Source organism: Homalodisca vitripennis, chromosome 7 (assembly GCF_021130785.1).
Source record: "Homalodisca vitripennis isolate AUS2020 chromosome 7, UT_GWSS_2.1, whole genome shotgun sequence".
In the NCBI taxonomy this organism is placed as follows: Eukaryota; Metazoa; Arthropoda; class Insecta; order Hemiptera; family Cicadellidae; genus Homalodisca; species Homalodisca vitripennis.
Window position 1 is genome coordinate 144,663,410 of NC_060213.1, and position 27,801 is coordinate 144,691,210.

A 27,801-nucleotide genomic window follows, 5' to 3' on the forward strand; every position below is an offset into this window, starting at 1 on the left:
AGGACCTGCATCCTGTTGAAGAGAGGCTTGTATTTTCTAACCCTCAACGAATTCTGCTCCAGAGATCTCACTGTGGGCATACTGACCTGGAAAAATGGAGGCATAGTACAGAGCACAATTGTAGGCTCCGTATACTTGCCATATGATGCCAGGGAACTCCCTCCATCAAGAGACCTAGAGCTCCTGGTGGAAGAAGCACAAGCCAGACATCAACAACTTCTTCTAGGTTGTGACGCCAACGCCCATCACTCTGCTGGATGGGGCAGCACCAACACTAACCCCAGAGGTGAGGCACTTTTACAATTTCTTCTAAGTAGGGACCTATTTATATGTAATAAAGGTAACCGCCCTACGTTCGCAACACGAATTAGACAAGAAGTTATTGATATAACAATCTGCACACAAGGTATACTTGGAATGGTTGATAAGTGGCACGTAAGCAAAGAGGCCTCATTATCGGATCACAGGTATATCCGCTTCAACTTGCAAGATGAGGCTGCAGAGGTCCTCTATCGCACATCCAGGAGGACCGACTGGTTGGGATATAAGTCTGACCTTCAGTCAAAATTGGGATCGGTAGGCGGAAGGGTGCGATGCTTCACAGCAATAGATCAGATAGCTTCTGACCTGCAGAATGCTATAATCAATAGCTTCCACGACAATTGTCCATTGCGACGGGGGAAGAGTCGAACCAATACTAAGTGGTGGACTGCGGACCTCGCTCGCAAAAGGGCTAATGTTAGGAAGCTGTACAATCAATGCAAAAGGAGCCGTATCTGGGAGTCCTATCATAGAGCTCTAACAGAATACAGCCTAGCAATTAAAAAGGCAAAACAAAGTTCCTGGAGGCAGTTTACACAGAAGGTAAATGAATTAAGCGCGGCAGCTAGACTGCAACGTTTACTAGTCTCAGGTCCAACCGGTCACTTGGGATCTTTAAGGTCCCAGGGAGGTCAACACACTTCCGGGTCTAGTGATAGCCTCAAAATTCTCCTTGAGACTCACTTCCCTGATTGTATCTTTGAGAATGACAACACCGGAACGTCTGGTAACCACGAGGCAGGCTCATGGCCAAGAGCTTATCGTGGTAGCTGGGCCATTGCCTGAAGGATTGTCACTCTCTCTAAAGCCAAATGGGCAATTTCTAAATTTGCCCCTTTCAAATCTGCAGGAGGGGATGGAATCTTTCCGGCCCTGCTTCAGCAAGGGCCGGAGAATCTCCTTACCCTTCTATGTGAACTATTCAGGGCGAGCCTAGCTTATCGGTACATACCACAAGTCTGGCGTCTCAACAGGGTGGTCTTTATCCCTAAAAAAGGGAGAGAGGACTATTCTGTCCCTAAATCTTTTCGTCCCATCAGTTTATCTTCGTTTCTACTGAAAACATTAGAAAGACTGGTGGAGAGGCACCTGAGAAAGGGAGTTTTCTCAGACACTCCCCTTCATCGCAACCAACATGCATACCAGCAAGGCAAATTCTGTGAATCAGCACTGCACCAACTAGTCAGTAGGATTGAGGATAGCCTGTCCGCCACAAGGAATTGGCATTGTGCACCTTCATAGACATTGAAGGAGCTTTTGACAATGCTAAATTCACTGCGATGGTAAGTGGAGCACAGCGACGTGGCCTCGAGCCAGCTCTGTGCCGGTGGCTTAGGGCCATGCTGTGCTCCAGACGGATCAGGGCCGATCTCAATGAAGAATCGCTTGTGATCGCACCCAAAAGGGGATGTCCTCAAGGAGGCATCCTGTCACCTCTACTGTGGAATCTAGTAGTAGATGGTCTACTTGAGGACCTTACTAACAATGGAATCTATGTCCAAGGATATACAGACGACATAGTCCTTATGGTACAGGGAAAATATACAAATGTTGTTGTTGATATCATGAATACCAACCTTCAACATGTACACAACTGGTGTCATGGAGAGGGACTGAAAGTAAATCCCTCTAAGACAGTAGTTGTACCATTCACTAGGAAAAAGAACCTAGAGTCTCTTTCTAGGCTGAAACTCGCATTCACACAGCTTGAGTGGTCAAAGACAGTCAAATATTTAGGACTGACTCTAGACCATAAGCTTACGTGGAACGATCATCTTAACAATATCCTGCATAAAGCAAAGTGGGCGCTCATGACGTCCAGGAGACTTGCAGGAATCTCATGGGGCGTAAAACCCCATTTAGCACTATGGCTTTACAAAGCAGTTGTAAGGCCTCAAATCACTTATGGTTCATTAGTCTGGTGGACAAAGGTGAATCAGGTAACTGCTAAAGCCAAGCTCGAAAGCTTACAAAGGCTTGGCACAATCTTTGCAACCGGAGCATTTAGGAGCAGTCCCTCAGCGACCCTCGAGGTGGCTTTAGGACTTCTACCTCTTAATGTCCATATAAAAGCTGAAGCGCGTAAGTCAGCCCATCGGCTGATGGTTGCTGGCTTGTGGAGGAATGGCGCGTCTAACGCGGGCCATAGTACCATCACTTAAGCTGTAAACCCAAGCGCTATTCTCGAAATGGTCTCCGACATAATGAGAACGGAGTTCGTATTCAATAAGCCTTTCTCTGTTGACTTCTACTCCAGAGATGAGTGGAAATCGCAAGATAACATCCCAACAATAAGAAAGAGCTTTGTCTGGTACACGGATGGCTCGCTTATTAAGGGCAGAACTGGATATGGAGTGTTTTTTCAATCCCCTAGAACTGCCCTTTGCGGCAGTTTGGGACGGAACTGCTCCATATTTCAAGCCGAAATCTATGGTATCCTGGCCTGTGCCAACCTAGGCCTTACCAGAGGGTACCAAGGAAAGAACATCTGTATAATGTCAGACAGTCAGGCAGCTCTAAAAGCTCTTGACTCCAACAGCATTACATCCAAGCTTGTGTGGGAGTGCTTTAACACTCTCTGCAAGCTTGGATCACGCAACTTTGTGCGTCTTAGTTGGGTACCGGGCCACACAGGCATAGGTGGCAACGAATGCGCCGACAGGCTTGCCAAAAGCGGAGCAAGCATGCCATACACCGGTCCAGAACCGAGTTGTGGTATAAGCAAGTCAGCCGCTTACTAAAGTATAAAAAAATGGTCCAGGAAGACACACCGCTTGCGGTGGCAGAGTCACCAAGGACAAGCACTCGGCAAAAGACTGCTTGCTGATTCTAGCTCCGGCTTCACCAGATGGCTGATGGGGCTGGGCAGGGATCGGGTTAAGCAAGTGATTGCCTTGATCACTGGACACGGCCACTTCAGGAAACACCTAAACACTCTAGGTTTACGAAATGAGGACTCGGAGTGTAGACTCTGCAATAAGTCTGAAGAGACTGCAAAACACATAATACTGGACTGTGAGAGACTGGGAGCAAGGAGAAGGGCTCTTTTCGGTGATAAACAACCAGGCGACGAACCAGATGCTAGTATCGGGGAAAAGCTTCTTAGCCTAATTAAGGGCACAAAGATAGGCTTACCCCTCTAACATCAAAGGGGCACACAATAAGCTCAGGTTGACGTGTGAGGATCTGTGAATCCACCCCAATACCCCAACGCTAAAAAAATAATAAAAAAAATACCTAGCCATGCCCTCGCAGCTGCTGACAACATAAACACGAATACAAATGTATAACACGACTCGTAGTCAGCAATCTGCATAGCTTGCGATTAGAATTTAATAGATCTAAATCGAATCTGGAACAACCGTAGTATGGAATTTATATATTATCAGACCTGTTCAAGTGTAAAACTAAAAGGAGATAATACCAAATGTATATAAATGCCTCAGGGGCGGTCTTACATTCGACAACATAAACACTGAATACTACTGTATAACACGACTCGGTGTCAGCAATCTCCACAGCTTGCGATGGAAATATTCTAAATCTATTATTATGTAAACTTAAGCAAGACTGTGTATACAATCAAGGGTTTAAGGTTACACAAGCTGTACTAAATAAAATAATCAATTCTACCTATAAACAAGAAACTACTGTGTTGAAAACCGAAACGCTACCATATAAATACTAATATGATACGGTATAAGACTGTGCATTATCATAAAACTGCATACATTCTTGTGGAGTGCTCATAGATGATAAAACAATATAAAGAAGAACATGAGGACATATTCAGAGCTCACAAAAAGCCTACTACGCGTGAAAGGCGGATTAAATTTTTTCCAGTCATCGAATGATACACTTCGCTAATATACGGCCAACAAAAAGTTGGGTGAGGTCAAATAAAAAATGTTAGTTTGATTGCACAGAGAGCTACGGATTAAAGTTTTTGTTATTAGATCACTATCAAGATAACTAATTCCCGATTTATCTCTACATTTGAACTAAGATAAAAAACAACAATTTGGTGCCATGAGGTGAGACATAACTTAGGGACCTTACATAAACTTAACTTATAGAGGTAAATGCATAGGGAGGTTTGGTTACACGGCGGCGGAGCGTCATTTCACATCGCACAATCGTGCAGTAGACAACTGCGCCCCAAACTGATGTGTAATACTACTAGCCAGTGAATTGTAAACTTAAAATTTCTATTACTAAATCATATTACATCGCGGAATCGTGCAGTAGACAACTGCGCCCCAAACTGATGTGTAATACTACTAGCCAGTGAATTGTAAACTTAAAATTTCTATTACTAAATCATATTACATCGCACAATCGTGCAGTAGACAACTGCGCCCCAAACTGATGTGTAATACTACTAGCCAGTGAATTGTAAACTTAACATTTCTATTACTAAATCATATTACATCGCGGAATCGTGCAGTAGACAACTGCGCCCCAAACTGATGTGTAATACTACTAGCCAGTGAATTGTAAACTTAACATTTCTATTACTAAATCATATTACATCGCGGAATCGTGCAGTAGACAACTGCGCCCCAAACTGATGTGTAATACTACTAGCCAGTGAATTGTAAACTTAACATTTCTATTACTAAATCATATTACATCGCGGAATCGTGCAGTAGACAACTGCGCCCCAAACTGATGTGTAATACTACTAGCCAGTGAATTGTAAACTTAAAATTTCTATTACTAAATCATATTACATCGCACAATCGTGCAGTAGACAACTGCGCCCCAAACTGATGTGTAATACTACTAGCCAGTGAATTGTAAACTTAACATTTCTATTACTAAATCATATTACATCGCGGAATCGTGCAGTAGACAACTGCGCCCCAAACTGATGTGTAATACTACTAGCCAGTGAATTGTAAACTTAACATTTCTATTACTAAATCATATTACATCGCGGAATCGTGCAGTAGACAACTGCGCCCCAAACTGATGTGTAATACTACTAGCCAGTGAATTGTAAACTTAAAATTTCTAGTACTAAATCATATTACATCGCGGAATCGTGCAGTAGAAAAATGCGCCCCAAACTGATGTGTAATACTACTAGCCAGTGAATTGTAAACTTAACATTTCTAGTACTAAATCATATTACATCACGGAATCGTGCAGTAGAAAAATGCGCCCCAAACTGATGTGTAATACTACTAGCCAGTGAATTGTAAACTTAACATTTTTATTACTAAATCATATTACATCGCGGAATCGTGCAGTAGACAACTGCGCCCCAAACTGATGTGTAATACTATTAGCCAGTGAATTGTAAACTTAACATTTCTATTACTTAATCATGTTACATCGCGGAATCGTGCAGTAGACAACTGCGCCCCAAACTGATGTGTAATACTACTAGCCAGTGAATTGTAAACTTAACATTTCTATTACTAAATCATATTACATCGCGGAATCGTGCAGTAGACAACTGCGCCCCAAACTGATGTGTAATACTACTAGCCAATGAATTGTAAACTTAACATTTCTATTACTAAATCATATTACATCGCGGAATCGTGCAGTAGACAACTGCACCCAAACTGATGTGTAATACTACTAGCCAATGAATTGTAAACGTAACATTTCTATTACTAAATCATATTACATCGCGGAATCGTGCAGTAGACAACTGCACCCCAAACTGATGTGTAATACTACTAGCCAATGAATTGTAAACTTAACATTTCTATTACTAAATCATATTACATCGCGGAATCGTGCAGTAGACAACTGCGCCCCAAACTGATGTGTAATACTACTAGCCAATGAATTGTAAACTTAACATTTCTATTACTAAATCATATTACATCGCGGAATCGTGCAGTAGACAACTGCACCTAAACTGATGTGTAATACTACTAGCCAATGAATTGTAAACTTAACATTTCTATTACTAAATCATGTTACATCGTTACTTATATTTGGAAAATTAATATTGTTACCCTTATTAAATATAATAAGTATTATAATCAAACAAATAATGTATTGTTGCGAAGTACATCTGGGGTTTTTTACCAAAATAAATATAAATAATTATTCTCGTTTACAAACCCAATGACATGATATCACATACCAAAAACATTAAGTTATACTTTAAATACGCAATGAACCAAAAATGAATTATCCTATTACATTTTTGTTTAGAAAGGTTAATTTTTAATTCCCTTTCATTGTATATGTCAAATATACCCCATTTGTCTTTTAAGTTTTAATAGTAGGGGGGTTGAGAAATTAGAGAATATGGGTTTGGCTTTAATATAAAAAAACTAATTTTTGCTGCAAATTCTGTATTTTTGTAAATATTTTTCATTATAAAGTAAAAAATACCACACTATCCGTTGTAAACTGTATGTATTTTAAGTATAAATTACTCTTATTTCGACTTGTATTTGCGACGAAAAAACATATTTGAAAAAATATATAGATAATTTGTGGCATGTTCTACCAATGAATTAATGTTTAACTCTGTCAATGTTTGTTAGAAAATTTAAGTTCTGTCGGCTATAAATAATAATCCTCTCTTTTAATTTATTCACGATTGAATTATAATATGGATGAGATATTAAGGCAAAGGCTTAAATAAAAGCTTAAAAATTTTCGGTTGTATACCTCGTCTGTAGACTACTCACGTCCCTCTCGAGCGTGACCGTCCCATCTAGGCCACTCGTCCTCCTCTCTAGGCGACTCGTCCTCTCTAGGTTACTTATCCTCCTCTCGAGGCGACTCATCCTTCTCTCTAGGCTACTCATGCCCCTCTCGAGGCTACTCATCGTCCAATCTAGGCTACTCATCCTTCTCTCTAGGCTACTCACGCCCCTCTCGAAGCTACTCACCGTCCCATCTAGGCTACTCATTCTCCTCTCGAGGCTACTCACAGTCCCATCTAGGCTACTCATCCTTCTCTCTAGACTACTCATGCCCCTCTCTAGGATACTCACCGTCTCATCTAGGCTACTCACCCTTCTCTCTAGAATACTCACGACCCTCTCGAGGCTTCACCGTCCCATCTAGGCTACTCATCCTTCTCTCTAGGCTACTCACGCACCTCTCGAAGCTACTCACAGTCCCATCTAGGCTACTCACCCTTCTCGCTAGGCTAGTCATCATCCTCTCAAGGCAACTCACCGTCCCATCTAGGCTACTCATTCTCCTCTCGAGGCTACTCACCGTCCCATCTAGGCTACTCATCCTTCTCTCTAGACTACTCACGCCCCTCTCGAGGCTAATCACCGTCCCATCTAGACTACTCACCCTTCTCTCTAGAATACTCACGCCCCTCTCGAGGCTACTCACCGTGCCATCTAGGCTACTCATCCTTCTCTCTAGACTACTCACGCCCCTCTCGAGGCTACTCCCCGTCCCATCTAGGCTACTCATCCTTCTCTCTAGGCTACTCACGCACCTCTCGAAGCTACTTACAGTCCCATCTAGGCTACGCACCCTTCTCTCTAGGCTACTCATTCTCCTCTCGAGGCAACTCACCGTCCCATCTAGGCTACTCACCCTTCTCTCTAGGCTAGTCATCCTCCTCTCGAGGCAACTCATCCTCCTCTCCCGGTTTCTCATCCTCCTCTCCCGGTTTCTCATCCTTCTCTCTAGGCTACTCAACGCCCTTCTCGAGGCTTCTCACCGTCCCATCTAGGCTACTCACCCTTCTCTCTAGGCTAATCATCCGCCTCTCGAGGCAACTCATCCTCCTCTCCCGGTTTCTCATCCTCCTCTCCCGGTTTCTCATCTTCCTCTCTAGGCTCGTCAACGCCCCTCTCGAGGTTACTCACCGTCGCATTTAGGCTACTCACCCTTCTCTCTAGAATACTCACGCCCCTCTCGAGGCTACTCACCGTGCCATCTAGACTACTTATCCTTCTCTCTAGGCTACTCATGCCTCTCTCGAAGCTACTCAAAGTCCCATCTAGGCTACTCATCTTTCTCTCTAGACTACTCACGCCCCTCTCGAGCTACTCACCGTCTCATCTAGACTACTCAACATTCTCTCTAGCCGACTCGTCCTCCTCTCTAGGCTACTCATCCTCCTCTCGAGGCGACTCATCCTCCTGTCTAGACTACTCATCCTTCTCTCGAGGCGACTTATCCTCCTGTTTAGGCTTCTCATCCTACTCTAGAGACTACTCATCCTCCTCTCTAGGCTACACGTCCTCCTCTATTGGCTACTCATCCTCCTCTCTAGGCTAATCATCCTCCTCTAGAGACTACTCATCCCCCTGTCTAAGCTACTCGTTCTCCTCTCGAGGCGACTCATCCTCTTCTCTAGGCTATTTCCCCTCCTACCTATTAGAATCCATAAATAAGTATAAAAGTATTAGAAAGTGCATTGATTTAAACTGCGCACGTTCGAAAATAAAACGTTTAGACGCTACAATGAAATTTACCCTTAACATTTATATTAGGAATGAAATTTTGTATTTAATAATTTATAAGTTGAAATGTTAAAGATGGAGCTTGTATTGGCTACTTTTTAACTTATTAACATTCAAACACATAAAACAATATTTTAAAGTTTTATTTTTGTGAGGCCTTTCGATGCGAGGCTATCTTCGTCAGACACATCACAAAAGTTAATACAAAAATTAAAATTAAATTTCCTTTTGTGGCGTGTCTGACGAACATAGTCTTGCTATCTAAAGGCCTCACAAAATACAAGTTTAAAATATTGGTTTATGTATTTGAATGTAAATAAGTTGATTTATATGTTCTTTAATTCATTTGACATTATTAGGGTACTTTTATATATGATATTTCTGGTATTATTTCGTAACGTTCCGCTACAATCATTTTTGATGACAGTCAGCCGTTCCGCTACAATTGGGGGGGGGGGGTTCGCTACTCAGCGGCGGAACATCACGTCCTGCCCCGTACAATTGTGATGGAAGGCTTTCCACTAAATGGAAGGAGGTGGCTGAATGGCAACATCACTTCCAGTTTGAATGGTATCGAGAGCATATTTCAGATTCCCTGACGCGACGTGACTTGACGTGCCGTTACGTTGCCGTGTATCCAACCCTATTTGATTTAATGTACAGCTCCCAGAATTTCGATAGGACAAGACTGGATGGAATTGGAAGCGACGTTTCACCGCCAGGCAGCCAGGCCTAAGTAGCCATTGCGATTATTTAAATTATGTTTATTTGTGAGGTATTTTTTTTTCTTTTACTTTTGTCATGTATAAGAACATTAAACCAAGCTTTCTCAAACAAGCTTTCTCAACCGGAGTCATTACTCAACACTGAATTTTCTCACTTACCAAATTTGAAAAGAATATGGTAGGGAAGTTATGTTTATTTTTACTTACACTGCAATTTGCTAATTGAAAATTTATATTATCAATAAAAACTGTATTTTAGAAGGCTTGTATGAATAAGGAATCTAATATATTTAAATTACTTCAAAATTTGCTCTATCTTGTTTACCCAAAATAATGCATATTATAAATGCATATGCAACTGAATTCAATGTCGAGCCAAGTCTACTGGCCCGTAGTGTGACAGTCGACGTCAAAGTTTAAGGGAAGTAAATTCTAGTTATTAAGTTTTGGAGCAAATACTCTAATGAGCATTGCAATCTCTAGGCCCACCCACAGATAACATTTGATTTCATTCTTATTCTATTTTAGCAGCAAGGTGGAAAAGTAAAATTGTTATTGAAAATCTACAACTGGTACGTGTAAGTTGTAAATTTTCTTGTCACAGTTAAACTTGTATGTAAACTTTGCAATTTAAAGTATATAAAAACAACGGTTATTATTACGTATTTACTTCTACAAAACTCTTACGCTGAGTTAAAGGAACCATTGATTAACTAAACGTTCAAATCCTCATAAATTAAATTAAACACGTTTTATAAAGTACGAATTGGCTACAGATTTATTGCTTGGAAAATGTTTAATTTATTAGTTCCTTTAAATTTGTATACTGTTACTATATCTCTGTTAAAATCATGATTTATCGTACTTTACACATACACATCAGAATTTCCTTTATCTCTTCGACCCCAAAATCTGAACCCAGAAATATTTGTTACCAGAAGATTTTATTAGAGCTCACTATTCAAGAGTATAACGAATCCTGAAAACACATGAAATAATTTAATTTAAAATGAAATCAGACTTGTGATTTACATTAAGCAATTTTTCAATCTCAACTATAACAAAGTATTAATAAGTGGAGATTTAGGTAAAAAGGAAGAATGTTAGTGGGGCACAACCAGGAGGAATTAAGCATATATATATTCAAATCAGCTGTTCTGTCCTTGATCTACTTCAGGCTCATGCGCTAATCAAGTCCACGGAGTTTCCGTCTGTTTGCGAGCACTAAACTCTATAATTATAATTCAAATTAAACATTTTTTTAAATATATTCACCTGATCTCCTGCAAAGTAAAAAAGCGAATTCCTTCATCGGAAGGATGGGTAAAATGTAATTTACATAGTCGTATAATACTTAAGCGGAAAATTTAAACTGGTGGTGAATTTTTATAAATCATATACATGTCTTCATACGTGATACTAGAAATATTCTAATAATTCCTAAAACCTGCTGTAGACTGAGATTTCATCTAAGATTTGCATTTCTGGCAATATACCTGTATATTTTGACACTTCCGTTGAAGAATGACTATTTTAAATTCAAAGTCAAATAGTCCACTAACAACTAACAAACAGCGGTACTGTCAGTATTCATTTTAATATATTGAACATTTTTTAACAAAGAGATCAAGTCGAAACCGATTAATTTTTGAAACAATTTCTTTAGCATAAATTAAATATGTATGAATTACTGAATGATGTGCTGAAAAGATAATTTGGTGTTGACAGAAACAGATTAAGGATAGTTATAAGCGTACATCTATATTAAACATTTGCATCATATTAAATATTAAAGTTTTAAGCAAAATGATCAATAAAGCAATTAATATTTGAACAGAGTAGATTTGGCTTTGAAGCAATGCGCTTTGAGAATTATTATCGAGTTTTCAGAGCTCTGGGTAAATGAACTTAGAGTATTACTCCCGAGGGAGACAGTAATTGAAAAAGGAAGGAAGGAAGAAGTGATGACAACATTGGTTTATTTGATATTTCCTTCAGATTGATTAATCTTCCACCAGGGTTGTCTGTGATTGATTGGTAACTTAAACTTGATAACGAATCTGGAATTATTAATTTCAATGAAATTTTGAATAGAAAATTGCAAATTATGTAGATACTAAATCACTTCTATTTTGCACTATACGCGTATAAGCTTGTCTAAAAGGTGATTTTTAACTCAATAACGACTAATTATTACCATAACTACTTTGCAAGTTTGTTTGAACTTAAAATTAAGTTATTGTTTGCAATGCGGTCCATCGAGGCCCCATTTATTATATTTTTCCTTAGATGCTGAGATTGCACAGTAATTTGGCAGCTATGAGTATTTAAGCAATCCCTTTCATACATGTCAGAAAAAAATTATTGCATCATGCCTGAATGCCGTAGTTCTCATTGAGGGAAGTGATTAGTCAAGGAAGTTTCTGAGGTGGGAATCCTTACATCAAAACTCTACTTGGATGGATAGATATGCCATAGTTTCTCGTGGGAGACCAATGTAAGAAGAAATACAAAAAAAAAACCCCAAAACTAAAACTTAGGAAGGGCTTTAAAGCCCATCGACCTCTGAAACCACAGTAATACCATTTTTAGAGGAGTATACGATCCTCACAGAAATAATTCGTCGGGAAATGGAAAACAATATAATAAGGCTGGGGCTAAAATCCGAGATTTCTAAACTCCGGAAACACCATAGGAGACCTGAACCTGGGTTATGAGAGCAGAAAAGACCTCAGGTCACAGTACATCGGACTTTTTAACCATACCTCAACAGAAAAAAACCTTTCCATAAACAAATATATATCCATCTTCTTACTTGATACCATCTCACTGCAACATTGCACCAGTACTAACCTACAAGGACGTGACCGGAAACACTTACTTGAACATTTTCAGGTTTACTGTATCAATACATGTGCCAAGCTGCGATTCTGTAAAACTTATGCCAAAGGATAAACACAGAATTAATAAAGGTTAGTCTAGCCAGGATGTGAAGTCAGAGGTGAAAAATATTTCTTAGTAAGCAAACTTTCTCTGATTTATTCCTAATTCAGCAGTAACTTTTTTTAATGTTCCTAATTCCTGATTCCAGCTAGCAGCTGATTACATTTTTCTAAAGTCTAAACCTTTACAAAGAGGACAACAGCCTTGTATAAATGAATACAGACTATATTTCAAATGCCTCATATTGTGCCTTTGGTTTTGTTAATATTTGTAAAGATATTATTAAAATATACGTGTATACTTAGTCTTGGCATTTGGTAAGATGTTTATATTTTCAAAGTAGTCATTAATATTCGTTTTTGAAATAAAAATAATGGTGGGTGAATAAACTAACTATGCCGCCACACTTGACTAAATGATTTGAGATTTTAAGATTACTGCCTCAGTTTCATTTAAGTTTTGCTAAATTATTTTTAACATTAAACATAACACATTCGTTCTACTCGTATGCTTTCATTCACCACAGTTATCCTAGCTGTTAAAAATAATATACTCGATGTTTTTAACATGATTAAGTTACAATTTTGAAACATTATAGAACCTTTTCCATCTGCCACAAGCATACAACATTAAATAAGGCATAGTAAAAACAGATCATATGAGGAATTTCCGGTTTCAAATATTGTTGTTCTTTGTTAGATTACCTATTATACTCTTTGTTTTTTATTGACGATGGAAGGGCTGAAACTATAACAGTATTTCGGACATTTGCCATCGTTATAGGTTAAAAAGGTATAACACAAGGTTTGAAGATTGTAATCCATCCTCTTCTTAGCCTGTACTAGTGTGATGTGTAATTTTTATCCTCGTACTTGTGATTTGTGCTCGGGACTTACTTACTTACTGACCTGTGCAGTAACAACGCCTGGACTGGGCTCCAAGCGTCTGAACCCTTTTATTTCCCTTCTTTACTTCTTTCTGCTCGTTATTTTTTATATATTAATATCTCCCCTAACTGATTAAAAAGAGGATAGATTTCAACCCTAAAATGTTGTGTTATACCTTTTTTTGTCTTTTGTAGTTTTATAGAGGAAGATGGCAAACTGGCTAAAACGTCCTCGAGAATTCCTTAGTAATCTATCCAGATTAAGATTGATTAGATATCATATATTTAAAGCTTGTTACCTTATGGTAAGAAACAAAAAAACAGTATTCACGCAGAATACAAGGATTCAGCGCTTGCTTTTAAAATAATCTTTCAACACTCTGTATACTAATGGGCTGTTTTCCAATACAACTGAGATCTGTGAAAGTCACCAACTGTATATTAACAGGTCTAATAAAATTTTATTGTTTTATACAATGATCTGAAAATATCAAACAGTAGACCTGAACAAGTTTTATGGATCCATAAAGTTTATTATGTCTTTAGTTACAACACTTTCACTTTGCCCGAAAGTTCTTAATCACAAGTAATTATAATGCATAGTGAGCTAGAGAAACTTAAGTAACTTATGCCGTAACTTAAGTGATTAAGTACAGTTCATGACACTCCTCCATCTTTCTTGTTGTTTACTGTTTGGTATTCTGAATTTGTAAACTAAAAATTAGTACCTTTATTTTGAGATATACAGGTCAATGTATAATTAATTAAATAAACCACTATGATTAATTAGTAATTCAATATAAAAATAAAGAATTAATATATTATTAATAGAAATCCATATCTCTATAGGGTGGCGATGACCGGGTGGTCTAAAACGTTAGGTTTTGGATCTCAGTCAGGGAAGCGCAAATTTTAATCCTTTCTGTGACCATAACATTTTTTATCAGCAACATCGATCTTGTACTGTGTCGGCTCTCTCCTTATTCTTTTTGATAAACTCCTTGCACATGCCAGTGCCCTTTGAGGAAGGGCAGAGTAAGGCTTAAAGGGAATCGGCCTCTCTTTAATAAAATATATTATTAAATGAATAGCTCCCCTAGCTCTGTGGTATAATATAAAGGGTTCTCCTAAGCTCCTCCTTAAAGGTTCTTTAAGTATCTTAAATTCTATAATTTTGGAGGCAACAATAAGAGCGGGTTTAAATTTGTGACCTTTCCTTGTTTTTAGAGAAATTACAAAATATGTATTACAAAATTTAATATCTGCCTCCGTCTCTAAATATCAAGTAACATCTTATATTTTGGAACTATCTCCTTGTGGATTTAGAGCGTTTTTGTACTATGAAACTGTCTGAATATAAGATGATACCTGCACAATTAAATCATCAGATTTAGATCATTGGAAGTGGTATAAATTTATTTCAGTGTATTTTTAGACATTAATTAAAGTGCATCCAGGTATTTCAATGATACGGTGTCTAGAAGTTGGACCTGGACTACTATGAATGACATTTTCTTGGGATACGTAGTAGGTCTACATTTCGATGTTGGTTTTGAGGGGAAATATAATATTGAATAAGTTAAGAGTTGTATTAATGAAAATTAAAAGTTTTACAGCAATATTTCTTCCGTCTATTTATTTCTCTAAATTTTCTCAGGAAATCTTATCTGAAGGAAGGATATCAGAATTAATAATACAGTCGAAGGATACCAAACTTGCTTGAAGGAGAAACTCAATTATAGATAGCCGCTGCGCCCTGTGTAAGCTCTCAATGCAGCCTCAGCCCTTCAATCTCGCTAGGTAGATTCTACAACTAAGATATCGTCTATTGTTTCTATGATTGATACATTCTTCATTCAGTAGCCCATGAAACAACGATGACAGATTGGAAACAAAGGAATTGAACGTTGAACAATACGTGGTTAAAAAACTGTTATTTGTATTAAAAAGTTAAAACTTGCAAGAATTATAAACCAATTAAAACTTTGGTACTCCCAATATCGGTCTGCCTATCTGTCCGCACGATATTTCGAAATAAACTGATATATAGACTTGAAAATTTGCATGAAGCTTCATTTTTGTGTAGGCAACATAGATTTTGACATACTCCATGTATGTCAATCATCACAGGTTTTGGTTGAGCGTTAGCAAATATTTTTATTTTGTCCTATATTTAACCACAATGGTAAAAATAGTCGAATAATTAAACTTGTAAAAAAGTCACTACAATCATATGAGATGCCACCATCTGAAATTTTTCTTCTTAGAGATGTCTAATATTGTAATTTTCAATACATAGCTTTATGCCTGTAGGACGCCTCGAGAATGTCATAAAGCTACATATTTTACATTTTGCAAGCAACTTCAGCAACCCCACTTACGCGACACGTGGTGAGGTGTACTCCTATATTGGAAACTCTTTTGTAGATGCGTAGACCAAACTTGTACTAAAATGTACTGTAATAGTGCTACGGAAGATACCTATGTTTGACCACCATCGATTGGAGGCCATGGGTGTATTCTAAACGGCAAAAGGGCCAGGTAAGGAACATCCCATGGAAAAACATGAACCATTATTAAACTTCAAATTTTCACACATAAAGTTTGAAGAACATTTTTAAGATTGCTGGTCTTCGTGTTTTCTATTTCTATGGATACCCTTGCACATATAAACAAAAGAAGTATTTTTCTGAACCCTAAATGTTAGCCTTTGCTGACGCTCAGCCAATCAGGGCACATGATAGAATAACGCTAATATATTTTAGCCAAAACCAATTTTGAACCAGATGTCGTATATTAAAATTATAAGTAATTGTTTGGACACAGTTTGGGAAGAAGTCAAAAAGTATAAAAAAGAGTTTGAAAGGTAAAAATATATGTTCAACGGCTGGAACGATGTTGACCGAAGAATCAATCTCATTCATGTCCTGTTAAGCTGAAATAAATTGATTCTGCCAAGCCAGCTTAGCAACTACTTTGGTGATGTATTACTTCTTTATGAATTGTTGCAAAGAACATTGTACATATCCTTGTGTACATACTTAACTGTAAGTAGGTTATTTTCTGTCTCGTCCCATCAATTCATAATATGATACTATGTGGTCTATGAGCAGTTTGGAAATTTCATAGTTAACTATTGGATACAGAACGGTATTTTTATTTCTAATAAATTCAATAATTGGATGTGTTTACCACAGGGTAATCTGATTGTACGATTTCTAATTTATTAAAATCTGCGGAATTATTGGTTCTGCATTCCAAGTACTTAAATAAAATAAGAAGCCTATTCATATACAACAAATGAATTAAAATATATTTGATAATGTCTTAAAAATGGGTTTTCGTTCTTTTTATAACAATTTTATTGAATCATCGAAAACTTATCTACGAAAATACATTACCAGTTTTTATATATTAAATTGACATATTGAATTTTGGTTATGTTGACGTTACTTATCAGTTTAATTATTATTAGAGATTCAAAAATACCATACGTAATAAATAAGTAGTAACTGAAATCGAATGTGATTTTATTTGCTACTCTTGCAAAGGTTTCAATAAAACAAACTTCAAAAACCTGAAAATTAATAATACAAAAATCATGGAGCTAGAAAGCAAAAATATATTGTTTAATCTGAGAAAAAGAATGGGATTCAAGGGTGATGCCACTTAGTTCTTGGAAGCTACGCAAACTTTTAGGGAACATACAATAGAAAATGTACATTTTTCAAAGTTGGGAACTAAAGCGGCGTAATCTATGATGGATACCCGATCGGCTGGTCTCCTAATTTAATATATAAAGCCTTGATTGATTTTCTTTTACAGAATCCAGGTTCCTTATATATTATTTTAACTTCATCCCAAGTCATATGATGGTCTTCGAACCCACAACGATATGTATTTTTTACTTTGATGCTAACCTCTTTCTTGTGTTTTCTTTATGTGTTTATCCTTACAATTATAGTGTTTTTCTCGCGTTTGCATTTTCTATCACAATTGATTTTTATCTTTGTACACATCTTTTTGGTAATGTGTGCCATTTTTTTTACGAGACTGTCCATGAATAATGTGTGTTAAAAACGCGATTCCAGTGTATGTACTTTATAGGTAATCCTTTAACCTTCGCCAATAAGCCAGGAACATAAGGGATATACATAAACGCTTTGTGTTTATTTATCTCTTTTCTGATTTAATGACTCAGGAATGATTCTTCTGGTTCATTTTCACTTCTAATTGAGGATATCCATTACGACTAAGAGCCGATTCAACTTTCTTGAATTCTTCGTTTTATCAATTTGTTATGATAAACCTTTTTTGGTCCGAAAATATGTATCAGCAGTGCTACCAACGTCTATGTGCATTGCTCCTGCTTTGTTAATTCCTTTTATAGACATGGAAGGAATAGAAGAAACAAAATATCCTTGTCATCAGAAACAGTTAGATTTGTACAAACAAAACTGCTTAATAGTGACAACCATTTTGTACTAATTATAACTTTATAAAATGTTCTCATTTGAAAATTATATTTGAGTTTAATCATCAACTCGATATCTCCTACCTCCGGCGTTACTAGAGAACAAGTAAATGAGTAATTGTAATACAACGAATTTTACCGTTTAAATAACTAGAAATAATCTGCTTTGAAAACCGTCTTGAATTCAAAAGAAGACTCATTTAGTTAGCTCTAGAAGTTCAGTTAATTAAAGCATGTAAGAAAATATTTCCCACTCAGATGGTTATCGCTACCGAGCATCCATTTCTTTCAAATTGAAATGATAAAAATCATTCGTTTTTTTAATCAACTACACTGAAATGGTAACGTAAACCCACAAACGTGTCGAGTATTTCTCCAAATTCACACATAATATTACTGACTGAAAAACAGCACTAAAATAAAATGCAAATCTATTTTTTTATTTCATGTAAACGGAAATTAAAAGCTTAATATCAGATTGTATGGACTCAACATTTTACTTGATTTATTAAATATATCTTTTAATAATCTATCTCAAATTATTGTAAATACATAAGCAAATTTTCAATGAAGATAGTTAAAATATCAAGTACGCACAGTGCTTATGATAAGATTTAGTTTATTAAGAGAAATGTCATTCTCAATAGGAAAGCCAAAATTTGTGATTATTACTTTCAACTACAAGAATATAAAGTTCAGTTTAAACCGCCATTAAACCACTAGTTTAATTTATTTTCATTTTAAGCCAATACAATAAACTAATATGGATATATGTAATATTTATACACACACTGAAATTGTTAACTTAATGTATATTTTATTATAATAGATAAAATTAGTAAAAAGATGTTAAAATGGCATTTAATATACAAATATTTTAAAAATAAACAAGCTTACTAGGCTACTTTCAATATAACACGTCCGTATAAAGTTTTAAGTATAGTATCTCGGCAACGTAGTTCTGTGTTATTTATAATGATACATTATAGTTACGCAATACATTTTTTAATAATTATATTAGACTTTTTAATATGAATTCGGATTTCCGTATGTACAAAATAAAGGATGAATACAAACCAAACACGTGGGATGTGAAAGCGACATTTTGTTGCACGGCCATTTTTAAAAGTATATATTTTCATATATGTTCAATGAAAAGAGTTATACTTGATAATTTCATTCTTTTCTTCAATGAAGTTTTTATTCTTTATTTTCTTACTATAGTATTCAAAATAATAACTGTGAAAACAACTGCTGTAAACTTACTTTCTCTTTTATTATTTTTATTCCAATATTAAATGACCCCTTGTGAAAGAAGTACTTACTGAAAATAACCATAGAAACTAACTGAATACGATTATGACAGTAGCTTAAATTTACTTTACATTTGCAAAGAACGTTGATGTAACCATTATACCCAAATTCGAGTACAAAATTATATTCTTGGATGTTATTATTTGCTAATTATATAAAACAAAACTGTACTTGATTTAAAATAAAGGACTTATTAAATTAAAATGAAACAGAAAATGTTAACACTTCTTAATAAGAACTTTTAATGAAATAAATCAATATAAATTAAAATGTTTTGCTATAATAAATTGATAAATTGGCACTTTACTGAGTGAGTATATATGTGTGTATATATATATATATATATATATATATATATATATATATATATATATATATATATATATATATTTCAAAAATGTTCCTTGAGAGCAGCTACGGACAAAACCAAAACATACAAAAGGCTTCGACAATCTTACGCGATTTAGAGCAGATTTTAAAATGGGAAAACTATAAATTTGATTTAGCTAACTCAATATTAAACAATTAGGACACCTAAAATAATCAAAAGATGAGAAACAATATACAAATTAGCAATGATAATCTGTAGTTGACTTACTGGGTACTGTCCAGTCGCGGACAAGGTCGCCTCAGCTCAGTTGCTGCCCTCGTATGTCATATCACTCGGTACGTTCAAGTCAGACTGGCCCTAGACGCGTAGTATCGCAGAGCAAGTTCCAACTTGTGTTACAGATAAGTAAGTAGCTCAGCTCAGTTGCAGCGCTCGTATGTCTTATCACTCGGTACGTTCAATTCAGACTGGCCCTAGACGCGTAGTATCGCAGAGCAAGTTCCAACTTGTGTTACAGATAAGTAAGTCGCTCAGCTCAGTTGCAGCGCGCTCGTATGTCTTATCACTCGGTACGTTCAAGTCAGACTGGCCCTAGACGCGTAGTATCGCAGAGCAAGTTCCAACTTGTGTTACAGATAAGTAAGTAGCTCAGCTCAGTTGCAGCGCTCGTATGTCTTATCACTCGGTACGTTCAATTCAGACTGGCCCTAGACGCGTAGTATCGCCGAGCAAGTTCCAACTTGTGTTACAGATAAGTAAGTCGCTCAGCTCAGTTGCAGCGCGCTCGTATGTCTTATCACTCGGTACGTTCAAGTCAGACTGGCCCTAGACGCGTAGTATCGCCGAGCAAGTTCCAACTTGTGTTACAGATAAGTAAGTCGCTCAGCTCAGTTGCAGCGCTCGTATGTCTTATCACTCGGTACGTTCAATTCAGACTGGCCCTAGACGCGTAGTATCGCCGAGCAAGTTCCAACTTGTGTTACAGATAAGTAAGTCGCTCAGCTCAGTTGCAGCGCGCTCGTATGTCTTATCACTCGGTACGTTCAAGTCAGACTGGCCCTAGACGCGTAGTATCGCAGAGCAAGTTCCAACTTGTGTTACAGATAAGTAAGTAGCTCAGCTCAGTTGCAGCGCTCGTATGTCTTATCACTCGGTACGTTCAATTCAGACTGGCCCTAGACGCGTAGTATCGCCGAGCAAGTTCCAACTTGTGTTACAGATAAGTAAGTCGCTCAGCTCAGTTGCAGCGCGCTCTTATGTCTTATCACTCGGTACGTTCAAGTCAGACTGGCCCTAGACGCGTAGTATCGCCGAGCAAGTTCCAACTTGTGTTACAGATAAGTAAGTCGCTCAGCTCGCTCACCCCGACCCCCGGACAGCAGCTGGACGCGGTCTCGGGACTGACGAAAGCCCGGATGTGAACGAAAACATATAACTCAATTTGCACATTGCCTCTGGATACCTATTTTCCAAGGCTAACTGCAGTAAAGCTAAATTAAATTATGTCCCATTGTTTACTTTACCATTTGCAGCGTTTAAATCATGATCCTTAAATTTTCTTTGATTGCAAATTGTGCAGTTTAACTTTTTGTATATAAAAGGAAGAAGCAATCGAATATTTGATAGTGTAAGTTCACCTTTCCATTTACCTGTGCAGACAACAATTGCTGTCTGTTGAATTGGATAGCTACCAATCGTTCCACTCGTCTCTTTAAACTCAATAGTTACAGGGCAATTGATGGCAATTGATGTACTAGAGTTGTCACATTTACCTGTGCAGACAACAATTGCTGTCTGTTGAATTGGATAGCTACCAATCGTTCTAGTTGTCTCTTTAAACTCAATAGTTACAGGGCAATTGATGGCAATTGATGTACTAGAGTTAAGTCACATTTACCTGTGCAGACAACAATTGCTGTCTGTTGAATTGGATAGCTACCAATCGTTCCACTCGTCTCCTCTTTAAACTCAATAGTTACAGGGCAATTGATTTACTAGAGTTAAGTCACATTTACCTGTGCAGACAACAATTGCTGTCTGTTGAATTGGATAACTACCAATCGTTCCAGTTGTCTCTTTAACTCAATAACTATTGAGTAACTATTGGTAACTACTTGGAAATTGACTACTCGGCAATTGTGTACTCGGGATAGGTCACATTCAATCTGCTGAGAATTTACGAAGTTGCTAAGTATTGTATTCCGGCAGTAAAACCATGTTCAGTAACCCAATCCGTTTAAATCTTATAAAGAATATATTTGATATTGTGCATCAAGCCTATTTTTAGAAGGGAAATACTGAGTTTCATGATGCTGCATTTTACTCCATGGGATCTGGATGAGCGTTAGCATATATTTTAAAATTTGTCTTATTTGTAACCCGGTGGGAACGATAAAATAGTAGGATACATAAATGTGAAAAAACGGAGTACAAGCATATGAGATTGTAACATGCGACATTGTCATTCATAAGCTAGAAAGGAAAAATAGAGTGTAAAGTCAATGCTAAAAATAAATTACAAGACTCTCAGTTGGACTAATCTCTCAATGTCCCTACCACTTTTATTATTTATTAAATTAATATTTTTAGTTTTGGATGAAACTTCACTTCTGCATAGAAAACAGGAGTTCTGTCCAATCATGAAATTTGATTGAATTTCATCCCTTTAGTAGACTGAGATATAGTTTTTCTTCGTCTAACAAAAGGTTTTATATATGTATATATGAAATATATCCCGTATCTTTCCGAAGGACAACTTGATAATGAAATAAGTTTCAGATCTGAAGTTTTTAAAGCTTTAGAGAAACCCATGTCATGTGGAGTGGTGTAGCTTACTTATATCTTGTTCTAGATCACTCATATTTCATATCTCTATGCTTAGGGGACAACATTTTAAATAAATTGTAGTGATGAAGTTAGGGTATTGATGATGCGGCAAATTTCAACGTGTACTATACGTCTGACACTATCCGGAGGACCTATATCTTTCTGGAATAATAGAATACATTCAATACATAGTATTAAATAATAACAATTCATTTCAAATATACACAATGTTTCACTAATCAACATCAACTCAAGTACAAGTACAAGTACAATCAACTGATTGTACGCAGTGATCATTGCGTGTTCTGACTGACACTCTAACATGATTAAACTTTGATTTGAAGGTCACCTTCACACATACATACTTGCATTTAAGTAATGTGTGTTCATTACTACCTGAGCGTCAGTGAAGAGGATGACAAAAAATATTTCTACTGTTTAACTAGCATCAATTTTACACGCAGCTTCGTTTCTAAATATGCAGCTTTATGTTTTATAATGGTAAATGTCGCTCCATGGAATTTGTATACACTTTAGGGAACATTGTACATTAATATTATCTGAAACCATGATGGCAGCAAGAAAATTGCAGAGTAACAAAACTTAAAAACAATAAAAAATTATAATCATATGAAATTTTATCATAAAGCATAGTAAGATATTTAGCCTAATTAAATGAGCTATAGCCTTGATATTTTGAATGAAACTTCTGAGATACCGGTTATGCGACATGTGGGCGGGGCTACTCCTACCTTCTTTATGTGGTCACTAATGAATTATTTACACTCTTGGTAAAATAATTCTATTTAATGTTATCTATAACCTATGGTAAGTGATTTTACTGTTGCACTGTCTTTTTATATCTGTTAGGAGACAATTAAAAGCTAAAAGTATGATGTACTTTAGTATATTATTGATATATTCCGTAATGCATCCAATCAGCCTAATACTAGAATTATTAACGAATCCCATTTATCTTATTAAAATATTAGTTTACGTTCAAATTTACAATGTTAATAATTAAGCATCGGAGACAATTTGTATTTCACGTAACTTTTTACATATTTATCATTACTATATGTATGTTTACAATTACCAACTACTAAATCTCTAAACATTTGAAAAGTCAACAGAATAATGACTATCTGAATACGTATTTTACAAATGGAAAGTTTTAAACACGACCGCTTCTTCAGTGGAATCTTAATTATGAAAGTTAAAAGTAATTCCATAGAACTCGTTTGCTGACTTCGCTGTCAAACTTTAAGCTAAACTTGCTCCAGGCAGTATATGCAATCTAATTTTTAAATGAATCGTTCACTTTCTTATTTTCTTATAGTTCTAACGTCATTATTTTTTCAGGATATTGTACATAACGGCTTTTGGATTTGATGGTTAATAAACCAATTAACAAAAATGAACTTAAGTACAATTCAACAGTGTGTCGCGAGATTTATGACACAGACTGTACCTTTGGAACTATATTTTCATTTTATATTACTATTTTTTCGTTAAGTGACAATATATAGCTTCGACCAAGTCCTATACGGAGGATCAGATCTCCTTATTGGTGAAACAAACTAAGCAGCTATTCCATCAATAAAACTATTATTCTTTGTGTTCTTTCACCAATGATACATACTTATCCTACGTGTTATATGTACTAATTTACTAATTACACCATTACCCATTACCAAAAAACACAAACCGCTTATGTAGAAAACTTACTTTTTGACCAATATCTTTTTCATTTGTACATCTTTGTCAAATTTTCTCTGTTACTTATCTTGCAAACTCTTTCAATGTGGACATTGCCATGATTCACAATTATAACGCTCCAATTGAACCACTATCCATTACTATACCGAGCTGAAATATTGTAGATAAAGTCAAATAACATGTTATTGTTATTAATGTTTTAACATAATTTTGTATAGCAACGTTGAGGTTGATAATAGTACATGTCAACGCTAATAATAATACTATTATATCAGTCTTATGGGTAACCATTGCAGCTACGAGAATATAGCATAATAAATAAATGTGTGAAATAAACTGAGTACAATTTTATGAGATTTTACATGACATACATGATTTTACATCAGTCCGGTCTCCTTGGAAGAGGGCTGAGCGTCATTGAACCTCATTTAATAGGCAGACAAAATTTCTCTTTTCTCTGCCGGAAGGATGTAAATATTTATTTTCTGAATGATTTATTATAACATAGGGGGACATTAAAATAATTGATGAGCTACAGGTTTGAGTTATTTTTTGAAAGGTTACTCAACGATATTTATGTTTGGTAACAGATATTTTGTGTACATGTGTGTTAATATTCTTTACTATGTAATAGTTGAACACAAATGAGGAATCGTGTGTATTATTTGTTATTACCTGTTTTACAGAAATTTTAGAGATATCATATAATACTTAGGCTGTATGTGTAACTAAATCACATGTTAAAATGTCACATTATTATATCTAGTTAAAAAAAAAAAATTATTCCGTGATTTTCTCGTTACTACTATAAGACCAGTGTGGCGTTTGCTAATTCTACCTACACACCCATATTAAACTTAAACTAGATATTCCTTGTACAAAATTAAGTTCATGCATAATTTCAAATCTATTTTCCAGTTTATTTTCAAGATATCATGTGAACATACTGACAGAGAGACATACCCTCAAGTTCACTAACACTTGGCTAATTGTAGCAACTCAACTGTACATTATTGTTAAGAACATAAATATGGCTATTATTCTGTCAGGAAATGAAGAAGTGAGCCTGGTTAAAAATCTTTGAAGCACCTCGTTTGGGTGTCTTCGCTAAACCAGGGTATCTATTTTATTGTATTAGTGCGTTTAAGACTATTAAGTGCAGTAGTCTGATTTGAACGCAGGACGTCCTGGAGAGTTTTGGTACATCTTGGACAGGGGGAGGGGGTTAATTTTTGGCTCTTTGACATAGTTCACTTCGTTCCTTTGTTATCCTTTAATGCCATGTATCTGACACTGCATATAAGATTATTCACAAATGGGATTATTCACCAATCTTCGGAGAATATTTTAAAACAATAACATAAAGAAGCCTTCTAATTGTGGGTACTAAAACGTTTAGTTCCCGCTCTATACATTATTGCTTTTTTAACTTACGCTAAAATAAACTAATAACGTACTATTGTTTATGATGAATTAAATTTTAAATTTCCTCCAGGAGGAAATTTTAACATGATCAATAAATCATACTTAAACCGACAGTAATGATCATTTAAATTTTTCTATTGTGACAATAACAAAGTGAGCTGTGTGCACAAATTTAATGAGCACTAAGAAATGCTATGATATTCATATTGTAGTCAGACAATGTGGCACAATGTCGACAAACGCAAGAATTAAAGCAAACAGCCGTAAGGAATACTGATAAAAATTTTATTCAATGTTTTCTCATTTCGCAGTTTGCATTTGAAGTAAATCTCCAACACTTCTTATCTCCAAACTCTGTAAAGGACTAGAAGTTTAGCAATTGTAATCTAAATTATGTCTTGCTATTTGAATAACTAATCCACATTGAAATTATCCTGGAATAGAGCAGCCACATTTAGTTCGCCGCTCAATCATTGTTGATCAAAACTGTTGCTGCAATACAGACACGCTGAGGTAATTTCGGTTAACTGACGTTTACGCATATGTGATTTATGAAAATGTCATCACGTAATATGTAATATTAACTATTATTATTTGTCTTTAACAATTAAATCTGTAGCAATAACTGTTAAATAAATGTATTAAATAAGTTTATATTCCAACTTGTTTAACATGTTTCAAATATTCAACTTCTATCAATATTTCATCATGATAGGTATAAAGGTCCATACGGTCCATACTGGACGTTCTAAAATTAAATTGCAAAATTAAGTTCGTTGTCGGGACTGATCGAACAGACGGGACGAGCACCGGAGCTAAATCAGACTTCTACACGACTTTACCTGAAACTTTGACATCGAAATTAAACCTATTCCTATGGATCAACGTTCTACTTGCATGGAAAAGGCAAACGTGTCCAGGCTTTTCTGAGGTAGCATGGAAATTGTAAATCTATAGCTACATGAGTCACCATGTCACATGTTAAAAATATCATTTCATTGTTATTAGTTCGTTTACAAATTTATATATTTTGATATGTTCTCGTTGCAATTGCAGCTAACTATAAATACAGTTCAAAATATTTATTGAATCCCAGCCAAATGCCATTGAGTGACATGAATCATCGTCTATCTCGATGTTCCTTATATAGAAATAAAGCTTCTTGCAAAATTGGAAATGTAAAGGTCAGATCGTTCTCAATATATCGTGGGAACAGACAAACAAACAGAACCTAGAGTGATAGGCTTCACTAATGCTCAGGCAACAACGTGGTTTGGAAGTTTTATCGAACTTACTAGGTAACTACAAGGAGTGAGATCTTTCAGAGTCTGAGAACTCTCAAACGCTCGGAACTTCTAGATTTCAGTAGCTTTTGGAAGACAGGACAAAAATGTATGAGATCATATTTTCCAAAGGTGAATAGAGGCTATAAACTCCCAATTTTGAGGATGCCTCAGAGAATAGGAGATTGATGATCACATATTTTCATAAATCTGAAAAGAAGTCCTACAAGCTCGAAGTTGCCATAAAACTACAAGACATTAAGCTCTGTTGATCCATGACACTAGGTGCTCATGTGATGAACATACCTGTACCACTCAAGCAGTACATAATTAGCACTAAATGCTTGCAGTATATTACATTAAAATATGGGTAAGTGAAGTAAACTTTATAGTTGACCAGAGTCTGTTAGGAGCCACATAATTCATTTGACTCTAGGTTTTAAAAGGCCAGATATTATAAACCTCTTGGGGAAATCTACTTGTTTTTTATGACCGTTAGCCAAAAGGTCTGTCGCACTATGTGTTGTAGCAAACTAACTAGTTGTGAGATGTTTCAATATTCGTCAACATCAAATAATAGCTTATACAGCCCACAATTATTAATAAAGAACATTTAATAAATGAATATAAACCAACACCTAATTTTTATAATATGTTATTCATAAAAAGTACCCATTTAGGCTAATGAAAGAAAACTAAAAAAAGTAAATAAAATTCGTTTTGGCAAGTTATAATAATATATTTTATACACAGTTAAATCAAAATATATTTACAAATAGTCTGCATGTCCAAAAATGTAAATTTGTCCAATTATATACTTCAATATACCATAGAGAAATTAAAATCTATTAAGGAGTCAGCCTTTTATTAATTACATTTTAAACTTTCACAAATTATTCAACAATATTTTTTTGTTTTGATTACTAGAAATTTTTATTGCAACAATAACATTAATCAATAAATGAATTGTTTGCGTTTTTTTCACAAACTAATTAAAAATCTACACTTACAGTTCATGTTGTATATGTTTGTCCAAGCATATTCAAATCCTACGCAAAGAACATCTTTTAATTATAAAATAAGGAAGAAGAGGAGAAGAACAAGTGGAACGTTTGTGAGCATAAGCGCTCATACGGTGGA

General features: G+C 35.9%; 1 protein-coding gene across 1 annotated transcript; it reads right to left on the minus strand.

Moving 5' to 3' along the window:
- Positions 1–7,308: 7,308 nt before the first annotated feature.
- On the minus strand, positions 7,309–7,944 carry LOC124366908. Its single transcript, XM_046823508.1, has one exon. It carries the CDS (start codon positions 7,942–7,944, stop codon positions 7,309–7,311), a length of 636 nt encoding a protein of 211 aa, XP_046679464.1.
- Positions 7,945–27,801: the final 19,857 nt, after the last annotated feature.